Source organism: Oryctolagus cuniculus, chromosome 6, assembly GCF_051225735.1.
Source record: "Oryctolagus cuniculus isolate XC-2025 breed Fujian yellow rabbit chromosome 6, ASM5122573v1, whole genome shotgun sequence".
NCBI lineage: Eukaryota > Metazoa > Chordata > Mammalia > Lagomorpha > Leporidae > Oryctolagus > Oryctolagus cuniculus.
In genome coordinates this window covers 28566646-28579344 of record NC_142872.1, presented here as the reverse complement: position 1 = coordinate 28579344, position 12699 = coordinate 28566646, and the positions used below count along the sequence as shown (strand labels likewise).

Sequence of the window (12699 nt, the reverse complement as noted above, 5' to 3'; positions counted from 1 at the left end):
TATCAGGTAAACATGTGCACAGGGGAAGATGAGGCGTGGGCTCATAGAAAGCAGTCAAATGGAAACCAAAAGGACTTTCTCTTTCAGAGTTCCCCTATCTTTATTTGTAGAGGTTATCCAATAATTTCGTTAATTACATCGCATACTTCTGAGTCCATTCCCGAGCTATTCTGTTGTACCTGTACACACAAAGAGAAGCTTAGCTTAACAACAGTGAGATGTCAATTAGTTCAAAACAGGTTTCATTCATTATCTTATCTAGTATTGTGAGGGGAATAACCCACAAAATACTCAGGCAAAGCCACTTTTACATCCCAAATTTTTAATAAGCACTTATTCAATAATATAGGACACAGCTAAAAAATGCAAACAATTTGCTGTAAATGCCACTTACAGGATTCTGATTAATTTTAGCATTTGCTGGCATACACCATATTATATATTTGATCGATGTATTTCTAAGAAATAGGTTCAACTCTTGATTCGATTATTTGAGATTCTTGAAAATATGTAATTCTACACTATATGGTTCTTGAAATCATATACTAATAATGTGCCAACGGACGTAATACTTCGCTTTATATCAATAAAACACTGGTTCTGGCAGAACTTAATTTCAACAATTTGTGCTTGACAAAATGAATAGGCATTTTGCTCCAGAAGAACATTTGAGTAGAAAAATACATGAAGAAAAACATTCCATAATTCCTCTCTTTTTAGAGATGCAGGAAAGTTCTACGGAACATTATTACAATTAATTAGGAAATGCCATTCAAGTCCCCAGCTCTAGACACTGGACTACAGTTCTCCAATCAAAAAACATTTGTGAATAAATCCACAAATAGAAAAAAGTATAATACAATTTTATTCCAAATAAGCACATGGCAGAGAAAAAATTAGGATAATAGATAATACAGAAAAACAAACAAAAACTAAGAACCCATAGCTATTAGAGTTCCCCGTTTGCAAGTGTAGCTTCATTAAAGAAAAATCCTACTGGTGTCTCTCTCTAAGCCAATAGAATTTAAGTACTTCTCTATTCTTTTAACTAAAAAAAAAAAAAAGAAAAGAAAAAACTACCAGCCTCTCCCATCTAGTTTTTCTTATAATCTCACTGAATAATACATAACAAAAATGGTTAGAACACTTTTAGTTACTCTCTTTTGATATCCAGACCACTCTTCAATAATTCAGTCTGACTCTAAAACATCTAAATTGTTTGTCACATTTTATTTTTAAAAGAAATGTGGGCTTTCATGTCTAATGGCATTTACTTACTTTTTTCCTTTAGATTATGCCAAATGGTAGAAAATCAATTCCCTTTTCCCATTAATTTACAAATACCTACATAAGAAAATGGGCACTTGACACAAAATGTTTCATGTATCCAAAGCCAAACATACAACATAAAGCTGTTGGAGAATACACTGTAAAAAAGTTTTTCTAGATAGTAGGAGCCTTATGAAAGCAAGATTAAAAACAGTATCATCCACTGATAAAGATACTTGTGCAAATATTCCTTTTTCCTGTCCGTGGGGAAGTTTATTAGGACTTCATTTTAAGAATCTTGTAAGAAAGATTTGAGACAAACATCTCAATCCCACTTTGTACACTTTCTGTCTAGAGGCCATACTTACTTTTCTCTATCTGTTTTGTAGATCCGAGCAATCTCAGGCACTAAAGGATCATCTGGATTGGGATCACACAACAGAGAACAGATGGACAAGAGGACTAGAATGAAACAAATGTATTCATTAGTAGAGGATAAAAGCAAAGGGTGGAGAGAAACATGAGAAGTCATCACCTGAGAAAATTCTGAAAACCTACTATACTTTAGTGCCTAGCAGCTATATAAATTCTGCCTTGCTTGTATAACAGTGGTCAACAAAGAATTTAAAATCTTATACAGATTTCAAGTTGTCACCTAAAAATAAAAATGAAAACAAAAAGAACAAAATTAATGGTAAATGATAAATGACAGGCCGGCGCCGCGGCTCACTAGGCTAATCCTCCGCCTAGCGGCGCCGGCACACCGGGTTCTAGTCCCGGTCGGGGCGCCGGATTCTGTCCCGGTTGCCCCTCTTCCAGGCCAGCCCTCTGCTGTGGCCAGGGAGTGCAGTGGAGGATGGCCCAGGTGCTTGGGCCCTGCACCCCATGGGAGACCAGGAAAAGCACCTGGCTCCTGGCTCCTGCCATCGGATCAGCGCGGTGCGCCGGCCGCAGCGCGCCGGCCGCGGCGGCCATTGGAGGGTGAACCAACGGCAAAGGAAGACCTTTCTCTCTCTCTCTCTCTCTCACTGTCCACTCTGCCTGTCAAAAAAAAAAAAAAAAAAAAAAAAAAAAAAAAAAAAAAAGATAAATGACATCTTGGTCACTCACACAAGAATATAAGACTCTTTGTTCAAAGTCTTATATTCTATGAAGTTAGAAAAGAGAAAGACAAGAAATGTGTGACTAAACTCCCAAGGAAGCCAGCCTAGACAGAAGTGACTGGTCCAAAGTCCTTAACCAGTAACTATAATGTCTTCCAAATATTAAACCAATAACACTTTTGAAAGCTCAATTTTTAGAAGCTCATGTTCAGGGAAAAATGGCTTTCAAAATTACAAATCTAGCCCCACTACTGTATACTCTTAGGTAAAACTGATAATCACAAAATCCAACAATGTTTTCTGTATGGTAGGTAGCACTTTTAGATACAACAGATTTGCTTAGTTTTCAGTTGAAAACAATTTAGTCTAAGCCAAGAACATAAAGGCCATTGGATCAGGCACTGTGATACAGCAGATTAGGCCGCTACTTGGGGTGCCTCCATCAAATATCACAGTGTCAGTCTGAGTCCCAGCTACTCCCTTCCCACACAGATTCCTGCTAATATGCCTGGGAAGGCAGCAACAGATGATCTAAGTACTTGGATCCCTGCCACCCCTATGTGGGAGACCCTGAAGGAGTTGGCCAAGCCCTGGCTTTTGTGGGCATTTGGGGAGTAAACCAGCAGGTGGAAGATCTGTCACTCTTTCAAATAAATAAATTAAAAAAAAATTTTAACAAAAAAGGCCCGTGCTGGAGCCAGCACTGCCATCTGTAGTGCCTGCATTCCGTGAGTGCCTTTCTGAGTCACAGCTGCTCCTCTTCCAATACAGCTCCCTGCTAATGGGCTTTGGTAAAGTAGCAGAGGATGGCCAAGTCCTTGGGCCGCTGTACTCACAAGGCTCCTGGCTTGCAACTGGCCCAGTTCCTGCGGTTGAGGCCATTTGCAGGGGGTGGGGGTGGGGATGGGGGAGTGGACCAATGGATGGAAGCTCACTTGCCCGCGCGCTCTCTCATCCTCAGCCTTTCTGTAACTTTTTTTTAAAAGATTTATTTAATATTTATTTGAAAGGCAGAGTTGGAGAGAGGCAGAGGCAGAGGCAGAGGCAGAGGCAGAGGCAGAGGCAGAGGCAGAGGCAGAGGCAGAGGCAGAGGCAGGCAGAGAGAGAGAGAGGTCTTCCATCTGCTGGTTCATTCTCCAGATGGCCACAATGGCCAGAGCTGGGCTGATATGAAGCCAGAAGCCAGGAGCCAGGAGCCAGGAGCTTCTTCTGGGTCTCCCACACGGGTGCAGGAGCCCAAGGACCTGGGCCATCTCCTACTGCTTTCACAAACCATAGCAGAGAACTGGATTGGTAGTGGAACAGCTGGGACTTGAACTGGTGCCCATATGGGATGCTGGCATTACAGGCCAGGGCTTTAACTTGCTATGCCACAGCGCTGGCCCCTAAATTTTTTTTTTAAAGGCCAGTACCTGTCTCCAAATAGGCATAACCACACACTTATTACAGAGGACAACATACTAACTTCTTAAATTCTTTTCAGTGACAATTTAGAATCCCATCTAAACTATTTCCCCAAAGATATCCTGAGATGAGCAGACAAACCTCAGTGGTTTAATTTTCTCTATTCAAACCTGTCATTAACTTATATAATCCTTACTGAATGCACAAAAAAGGGGTCCAAGGTCACTGTTTATTTCAGCAGGCTCTGGCATAATGAAATAAATTTAGTTCCTCTGACCATGATGTTAACAAAACTTAACTATCTTATTTCTCTCTAATGTTGTATACTAACAGGCAATGACTCTGAGCCCACTTTACTCACAAAACATCAAATCCAGCAGGAACAGGATTTACCCATCTTCCTATCAGATCTGTTATACATAGATCAAGGGCCTCTGAGAGATGAAGAAAAAGCTGACATGCCCTTTGTCATTTGTCAAAGCTATTTCCTTGCCATAGGACTATTGGGAAAACAAAATAAGATATCAAAAAAGATGCTTTCTAAATCTTCATTTTCTGTTGCCCACAGTTCTGGCAGATGTCATTCCCAAAATATCTTCTCTTCCCGTTGTCAGATGTCATCACCTGATGCCCTCTTCAAGCATAGAACATTCTAACAGCAACTAGGGAAGAAAGCCTGAAAATGACAACAGGGAATAACAGATTTCTTTTTTTTTTTTTTTTTAAGGACTTATTTATTTCATTTGAAAGTTACAGTTACAAGAGAAAGAGAGGCAGAGGCAGAGGCAGAGAGAGAGAGAGAGAGAGAGACATTCCATCCACTGATTCACTCCCCCAATTGGCTGCAACAGCTGGAGCTGCACAGATCGGAAACCAGGAGCCAGGAGCTTCTTCCAGGTCTCCCACATGGGTGCAGGGGCCCAAGGACTTGGGCCCTCTTCTATTGCCTTCCAAGGCCATAGCAGAGAGCTAGGTAAGAAGTGGAGCAGCCAGGTCTCCAACTTGTGCCCATATGGGATTCCGGCACTGCAGGCGGCAGTTTTACCTGCTAAACCACAGCACACACTGCGGAATAACAGATTTCTGAATGCTCATGAAAAGTACTGACTATGGAAAGAAGAAAGTTATCTGGCCTATCAAATTGGCAAGACTACAACTGATTCTTCACCTAAAATTATATATACTGTCACCATAAGAGCATTCACTATAAATTCCTTTACTTAATTCTAATTATTCTAGTAAGTTAACTTTAAAAAGATAAACTCTAAGCTTATTCTAACTTTCTAGGAAAATAAAGCTGGGTAGTGATTATCTGAATCTGAGGAAAGGATTCATGGAAAATTGACTGCAGCATACAATGTACTATAGCTTCTTCCTCTGTAAGAAGACTGACTTCTATTTCTACACCCTGCATAGGCTGGCTCTTCACTAAAGTGACACAAGTTCTACCTATATACATTCTTCGTTGGTATACACACATTTTCATTAATGTCAAAACGCAGTCACTTTCAATTCTAGAACATAATAAAGTATTTTTATAGCACACTTATCTGCTTCAAGTTTTCTACATACTTAGATCTCTAACATTAATCTTCAAAGTGGAAGAAAATTTAGGTCAAAATTGTTGCCCTTGAAAACAGACTATGTTTTGAAGGGCTAATTAGTATCACACACAAGATTAGAAACAGTAAACCTAAGGGCTGGTGCTGTGGCATAAAAGGTTAGGCCTCTGCCTGCAGTGTCCACATTCCATATGGGCCCTGATTCAAGTCCTGGCTGCTCCACTTCCAATCCAGCTCCCTGCTAATGGTGCTGGGAAAGCTGCTGAAGATGGCCCAAGAACTTGGGCCCCTGAACCCATGTGGTAGACCCAGAAAAAGCTCCTGGCTTCGGCCTGGCCCAGCCCCAGCTGTTGCAGCTTTTGGGGAGTGAATCAGCAGATGGAAGATTGATCAATCTCTCTCATTCTATTCCTGCTTTTCAAATAAATAAATACTTAAAAAAAAATTAGACGTAGGTTAGATGACACACTCAATTGTGTCAACAAAATGGTACTACATTAAAAGACAGAATCTAAGTTAAATAAACTTTAAATACCCGCCCAATTCCACTTCTCTGGGTCTCACTATGAGATTTACACCTCCAATGCCACTTAGTGAAGAACAAATAGGACCTTCACCAGGCCAAAAAGTGGCAAGAACAGGTATATGAACACTTTCTCAAATAGCCCTTCAATAGCTTCCATAGCAAGGGGTCTAAAAGAGAAAAAGCCATTTCTCTGGAGAACTGCTTCATCCACAATTTTTAAAACTGTGGTTTCCAGGGTGGTACTTGGTACAGTGGTTAAGATGATGCTTGGGGCGTCACGTCCCATATCAGAGTGCATGAGCTTGAGCCCTGGCTCTATTCCTAATTCTACCTTCCTGAAAATGTGTATCCTGTGAACCAGCAGCTCATGGCTGAAGTACTTGGGACCATGCCACTCATGTGGGAGACCTGAGAGACTTCGTGGTTCCTGGTCTCAGTCTGGCCCAGCCCTAGCAATTGCAGGCATTTGGGAATTGACCATGTATTTCTTTGACTGACTATGCTTCTCTCTGTTTCTCTGCCTTTCAAATAAATAAAAGAAAATAAAAACATCATTTTCAAAAATCATGATTCTGGGGCTGGCGCCATGGCTCAGTTGGCTAATCCTCCGCCTGCAGCGCCAGCATCCCATATGGGCACCGGGTTCTAGTCCCGGTTGCTCCTCTTCTGGTCCAGCTCTCTGCTGTGGCCCAGGAGGGCAGTGCTTGGGCCCTGCACCCGCATGGGACCAGGAAGAAGCACCTGGCTCCCGGCTCGGATTGGCGCAGCACCGGCCGTTGCAGTCATTTGGGGGGTAAACCAACGGCAGGAAGACCTTTCTCTTTCTCTCTCTAACTCTGTCAAATTAAAAAAAAAAAAATCATGGTTCTGTTCTGTTGTTTTTACTTTTGTCTAGAATTCCAGAAATATTACCTTAATGTCCAAGAGTTTTTTTTTTTTTTTTTTTTTTTAATTAACTTGCTGACAGGCTGGCACTGTGCCAGCATCCCATATGGGTGCCGGTTTGAGTCCTGGCTGCTTCTCTTCTGATAGAGCTCTCTGTTATGGCCTGGAAAAGCAGCAGAAGATGGCCCAAGTGCTTGGGCTTGGGCCCGTGTACCTGCATGGGAGACCTGGAAGGAGCGCCAGGCTCCTGTCTTCGGACTGGCCCAGCTTTGGCATTTGTGGCCATTTAGGGAGTGAATTAGTGGATGGAAGATCCTTTCTCTCTTTCCCCCACTTCTGTCTTTCAAATAAATAAATAAATATATATATATAAATAAAATGTGTGTGTGTGTGTGTGTGTGTGTGTATATATATATATATATATAAATTAACTTGTAGGGCCAGTGCTGTGGCAGAGTAAGCTAATCCTCCACCCATGGCACCAGCATCCCATATGGGCACTGGTTCAAATCCTGGGCACTCCTCTTCTGATCCAGCTTTCTGCTGTGGCCTGGGAAAGGAGTGGAAGATGGCCCAAGTTCTTGGGCCCTTGCACTTGTGTAAGAGACCTGGAAGAAGCTCCTGGATTCAGATCGGCCCATCTCTGGCTGTTGTGGCCATTTGGGAAGTGAACCAGTAGATGGAATACCTTTCTGTCTCTCCCTCTCTGTGTCTGTAACTCTCTCTCAAATAAAATATATATTTTTTAAGATTTACTTATTTATTTGAAAGTCATAGTTACTCGGAGAAAGGAGAGGCAGCGAGAGAGAGAGAGAGAGGTCTTCCATCCGATGGTTCACTCCCCAATTGGCCACAATGGCTGGAGCTGTGCCGATCCAAAGCCAGGAGCTTCCTCCAGGTCTCCCACCTGGGTGCAGGGCCCAAGCACTTGGGCCATCTTCTACTGCTTTCCCAGGCCATAGCAGAGAGCTGGACTGGAAGTGGAGCAGCCGGGTCTCAAACTGGCGCCCATATGGGATGCCAGTGCTTCAGGCCAGGGCGCTAACCCGTTTGCCACAGCACCGGCCCCTCAAATAAAATCTTAAAAAATCTAAAGATAAGAGGTGGTAAAACCGTTAACAGCATCAATACAAATCTACCTATATTTTGTTCCTCAAGAACATAATGTTCATGTTTACAGCATAAGCATGCCTCTAAAGGGCTGGTATTTCCTGTGTGGAACATTATCTACACTTTTTATTCAAAGATCTCAAGGCTGGAAGAAACACTGTCTTTTACTTCATGCTCTGAAAAACAGTCATTACCAAGTGCCCATCTTTCAACCTATGCCTGACTAGCACAGCACAGTCACCATACCAACCGACACCTATACTTGGATACCCAACATGCTGGAGTTGTATTAAGGTCTATTTCAGAATAAGGGGGATTGCTATCTCCTCTTAAACAATGTAACTAATATCTTCAAAAAATAGATAACCAAAAAGACCATTATCTATCTTCATATCAAATACCCATGCTGTTACCTTTTGAAATAGTTAGTGCTGGAGACCACTGTGACCGTAGAATATCAAGACAAATGCTGCCATTACTGTTAATATTTGGGTGATAAATTCTTGTTGTAAATGCAACCTATAGAAAAAAGGAACACTTTGAAAACTGGTTTCTTATTACCATAAAATACACATTAAAAACAACTGTCACATTTCAATTACCTTAGGTGGTTTGAAGGGGTAATCTGTAGGGAAATGAATTGTCAAGAAAAATACTCCACCCTGATAGGGACTGTCATTCTGTTGGTGACAAGAAAAACAGAATTAAAATGAGCAAACTACATAAATTATTTATTCTGAAATCAAATCTGAATACTTACTGGCCCCATTATCGTAGCCTGCCAATGGAACACTAAAAAAGAACAAGAAAAAAATTAATCAGGTAGTGATATCTACACTGTACCTAGTACGTATCATTTCCTGTCTACTCCAAGTTCATTTATAAGCATTATGACAATGAGTACAGGCAGGATAAAGAATCTAAGTCTAAAAAATTACTGGAATAGCTTGAAAAACTATTAAGGCACTCAATAAAGTAGTTGGGCTACAGCATCTTGAAAAGTCATGTCAGGAGGGCCAGAGTCATGTTAGGGTATAGCAGGTTAAGACTCTGCTGTGACATGGACATCCCATATGGGTGTCAGTTCGTATCCCAGCTGCTCCACTTCCGATCTGGCTCCCAGCCAGTGTGCCTAGGAAGGTACATGCCATCCATGTGGGCCTTCAGCCTGGTCCAGCCCTGGCTGTTGTGGGCATCTAGGGAGCAAACTGTAATTCCACCTTTCAAGTAAATAAATAAATCTTAAAAAATAAAAAAAAAGAAAAATTCTTATCAGGTAAACAAACTTCTTATTCTTTACCTCAATTTTTTTAAAGATGTATTTATTTATTTGAAAGTCAGAGTTACAGAGAGAAGGAGAGGCAGAGAGAGAAAGAGAGAGAGAGGTCTTCCATCCCCTGGTTCACTCCCCAGTTGGCTGTGCCGATCCAGAGCCAGGAGATTTTTCTGGGTCTCCCACACAGGGGCCCAAGGACTTGGACCATCTTCTGCTTTCCCAGGCCATAGCAGAGAGCTGGATCAGAAGTGGAGCAGCTGGGTCTCAAAACTGGTACCCATATAGGATGCTGGCACTGCAGGCAGCAGCTTAACCTGCTATGCCACAGCACCGGCCTCCAGCCCCTCAATTTAAGAAGTAAACATTTGGGTCCAGTGTTGTGACACAGCAGGTGAAGCCTGCAATGATGGCATCCCATATTGGTGCCGGTTCAAGTCCCAGCCCCTCCATTTCCAATCCAGCTTCCTACTAATGTGCCTGGAAAAGCAGCAAAGATAGCCCAAGTGCTTGGGCCCATGAACCCACATGGAAGACATGAAGAAGCTCCTGGCTTCCTCCTGGTCCATCCCCAGCTGTGGCAGCCATTTGGGGAGTGAACCAGCGGGTGTAAGACCTGCCTGTCTGTCTCTGTCTTTCAAATAAATAAAATATATCTTTATAAAGGAAAAAAAAAAAGAAAACATTTGCTGAAAGCCCAAGTTTGTTTATAAGCTCTAGGCATAATTCCAATGAATTATAAAACTGAATAAGGAGATCTCTTCAAACTTCAGAAAGGTCTACTTGTTCCACTTCTATGGTGGTGTCATATTAAGTACAGCACATGCATCAAAAGACAAAATTTTCACTTAAAAGCAAGTTAGTAAATACTTTAACATTCATACTAGCATCTAGGCAAACTTAGGGAAGTTGTCCCTGAGACTGTATCTGATAAAAACCAGTGAACTCCTTCATAAACTAGAAACATGAAGACTAAGAAGCCATATGAAAATCCGCTGAGCTGTTAATGTTGGGCGTTGCCTAAAATCTCCATTACAATATGGCACCTGGCAGATGTTCGAGGGGCGTGTCTGCAGCTGCCACGGTTAAGCTATGTAAGATCAGACTACTGGCAGGGATAGGTCTGCTTTAGTTCTGGACATGTGGACAGTGTGTCATCCCTATACTTTGCTAAAGATGCCCCTGTGCGTGGTCCACCCATGCCTGCAAGACCTTTTCACTGACTGGCTCCCCTACTGCACATGTCCTTAGTAAGCTTTATAAGCCTGTACACTTCCTCAATAAAGTGGTTCCTGCTTCGACAGAACTCACGGGTGCTTGTGCTGTGTTCATCACCCCTCGACCTTACCCTTCCCGTTCGCCTTGTTGGGGAGTGTCTGTACTGGCCCCTGCTGGTCAGGGGCCAGCCTTGGACTTGAGACCCCGACAGTCAGTCCAAATTGAAGTTCCTCAGGCCTCTGTAATATGAAGCTGTCCCGCACTGGGACCTGAACACTATTTATTAGATTAAAGTTAAGGGATAGGTATTGCTGAGGCGTCCTTCCTTAGATCATTTTTTGCCAGTAATTAAGAGTTCCTCACACCTCTGTCAATCAACGTTTTAAATGATTAAATGGATACAGAGAAAGCTATTTTGGGCCATTAAGATTGGTCACAATATTTTCCAAAAAAGTCCTATAAACAGAGAGGGGCTGGAGTTTGGCATGAAGGCTTAGACTCCACTTAGGATATCCACATCCAGTACTGGAGTGCCTCGGTTCAAGTCCTGCTTCAGCTTCTATTTCCAGTTTCCTGCTAATGTGCACGCGGTGAGAGGCAGTGAGTTATGTCTCAAGTAGTTGGTTCCCTGCCACCCATGTGGGAGACCTGGATGGAGCTCAAGTTCCCAGCTTCCTCCAGGCCCAGCACTACTAGCATCTGGGGAGTGAAACAGAGGATTTAAGATCTCTCTCTCTCTTTGATAAACAAAGGAGAAAAAAATACTGACTGATTAAAAGACCAACAAACCAGTCAAGCGACCTGTTTTAAGTGTGGTTCTTTCACTTAATTCTTTTTAAAAATGTATTTATTATTTTTTATTTGAGAGGCAGAGAGACAGAGAGAGTGAGACAGTGATCTCACACATCTCCCAGGTACTGATTCAATCCCAACGCCTGCAATAGCAGGGACTGGACAAGGCTGAAGTCAGGAGCCCAGAACTCAATTCAAGTCTCCCAAATAGGTGGTAGGGACCTACTCTATCTGCCACCTCCCTGGGCACACATGAGCAGCAAGATGGAATTGGGAGCATGGCAGGGACTTGAATCCAGATACTTTGATACCGGGTACAGGTATCCCAAGCAGTTTCTTAACCACTGTGCCAAACATCCACTCCCCCAATCTTTTCTTCTTGCCAAAAATAGTACTATATATAAGAAATTATGAGAGGCCAGCACTGTGGCATAGTAGGCTAAGCCTCCGACTGCGGCACTGGCCTCTCTTATGGACAACGGTTTGTGTTTTGGCTGCACCTCCTCTGATCCATCTCTCTGTTTATGTCCTGGGAAGGCAGGAGAAGATGGCCAGAGTTCTTGGACTCCTGCACATGCATGGGAGATCCAGAAGAAGCTCCTGGCTCCTGATCAGCCCAGCTCCAGCTGTTGCAGCCATTTAGAGAGTGAACCAGCAGATGGAGGACCTTTCTCTGTGTGTATATGCATCTATAACTCTCTCAAAAAATAGTCTTAAAAAAAAATTAGGAAAATCTGAATCAGAACAAATTCTTAGCTACAGAGAAAATGCTTCTTTTTGTTATTCTCCATTCTCCCTATTAACAGAAAACACATTATATTTTATATTTTATGATCAAAATCTATTAACATAGCATAAAAACCTCACTAGGCTTAGAGCAGAAATGCTGACAAGCTGGCAACTAAAACATCTATAAATTATGCAAAAGAATACCCTTCTGGTAAGAGGATGAAAATCATTATTTTCAAGTATTACTATAATCTCTTTTATATCCATATTCTAAAAAGTTGAAGATATTCTAGTGGATTCTATTACCAAGAACTCTACACACAATATCAACAGACTACATTTATAATTCATATATTTTTAGTTAGTAAATCATTCCTACTCTTAATTTTACAACAGAACAAAACAAATGTGGATCCACTGGCATCAAAACTCTAAATACAAAGACATTCACATTCAAAAGCTAGTAATTTTGTCTTGACTACTAAAAAGGGTCAAATATTGCCATAAGAAAAATAAGTAAAGGGGCCAGTGCTGTGGTACAGCAGGTTAAACTGTCGCCTGTAGCACTGGCATCTCTACTAGTAGCATAGGTGCTACTTCATGTCCCTAATGCTCTATTTCTGGCTCCTGGCTTAGGTCTGGCACAGCGCTGGCCATTGTGACCATCTGTGGAGTGAACCTGCAGATGGCAGATCTCTTTTTCCCTCTCTCTTTGTAACTCAAATAATTTTTAAAAGAAGAGGTGAATTTAATTAAAGTATTTGAAGACTTCCCATTTAAATATTCTTGTAGTATTCTTTCGTACTGGTAAAATAAAAGAGTAACTAC

At 42.0% G+C, this 12699-nt stretch overlaps 1 protein-coding gene across 2 annotated transcripts in view; it reads right to left on the bottom strand.

Annotated features, from left to right (window-relative positions):
- Positions 1 to 75: 75 nt before the first annotated feature.
- Positions 76 to 12699, bottom strand: part of UBE2D2 (ubiquitin conjugating enzyme E2 D2) — a 52533-nt gene continuing 39909 nt past the window's right edge. For both annotated transcript variants that reach the window (XM_089335954.1, XM_008255106.4), the window contains 5 exons: positions 8620 to 8651; positions 8462 to 8539; positions 8273 to 8378; positions 1638 to 1731; positions 76 to 179 (listed from right to left, as the gene is read on the bottom strand). In XM_089335954.1, coding sequence (XP_089192080.1) covers positions 134 to 179; positions 1638 to 1731; positions 8273 to 8378; positions 8462 to 8539; positions 8620 to 8651 — 356 coding nt within the window. In that variant the 3' untranslated portion in view covers positions 76 to 133. The remainder of the gene's footprint in view (positions 180 to 1637; positions 1732 to 8272; positions 8379 to 8461; positions 8540 to 8619; positions 8652 to 12699) is intronic.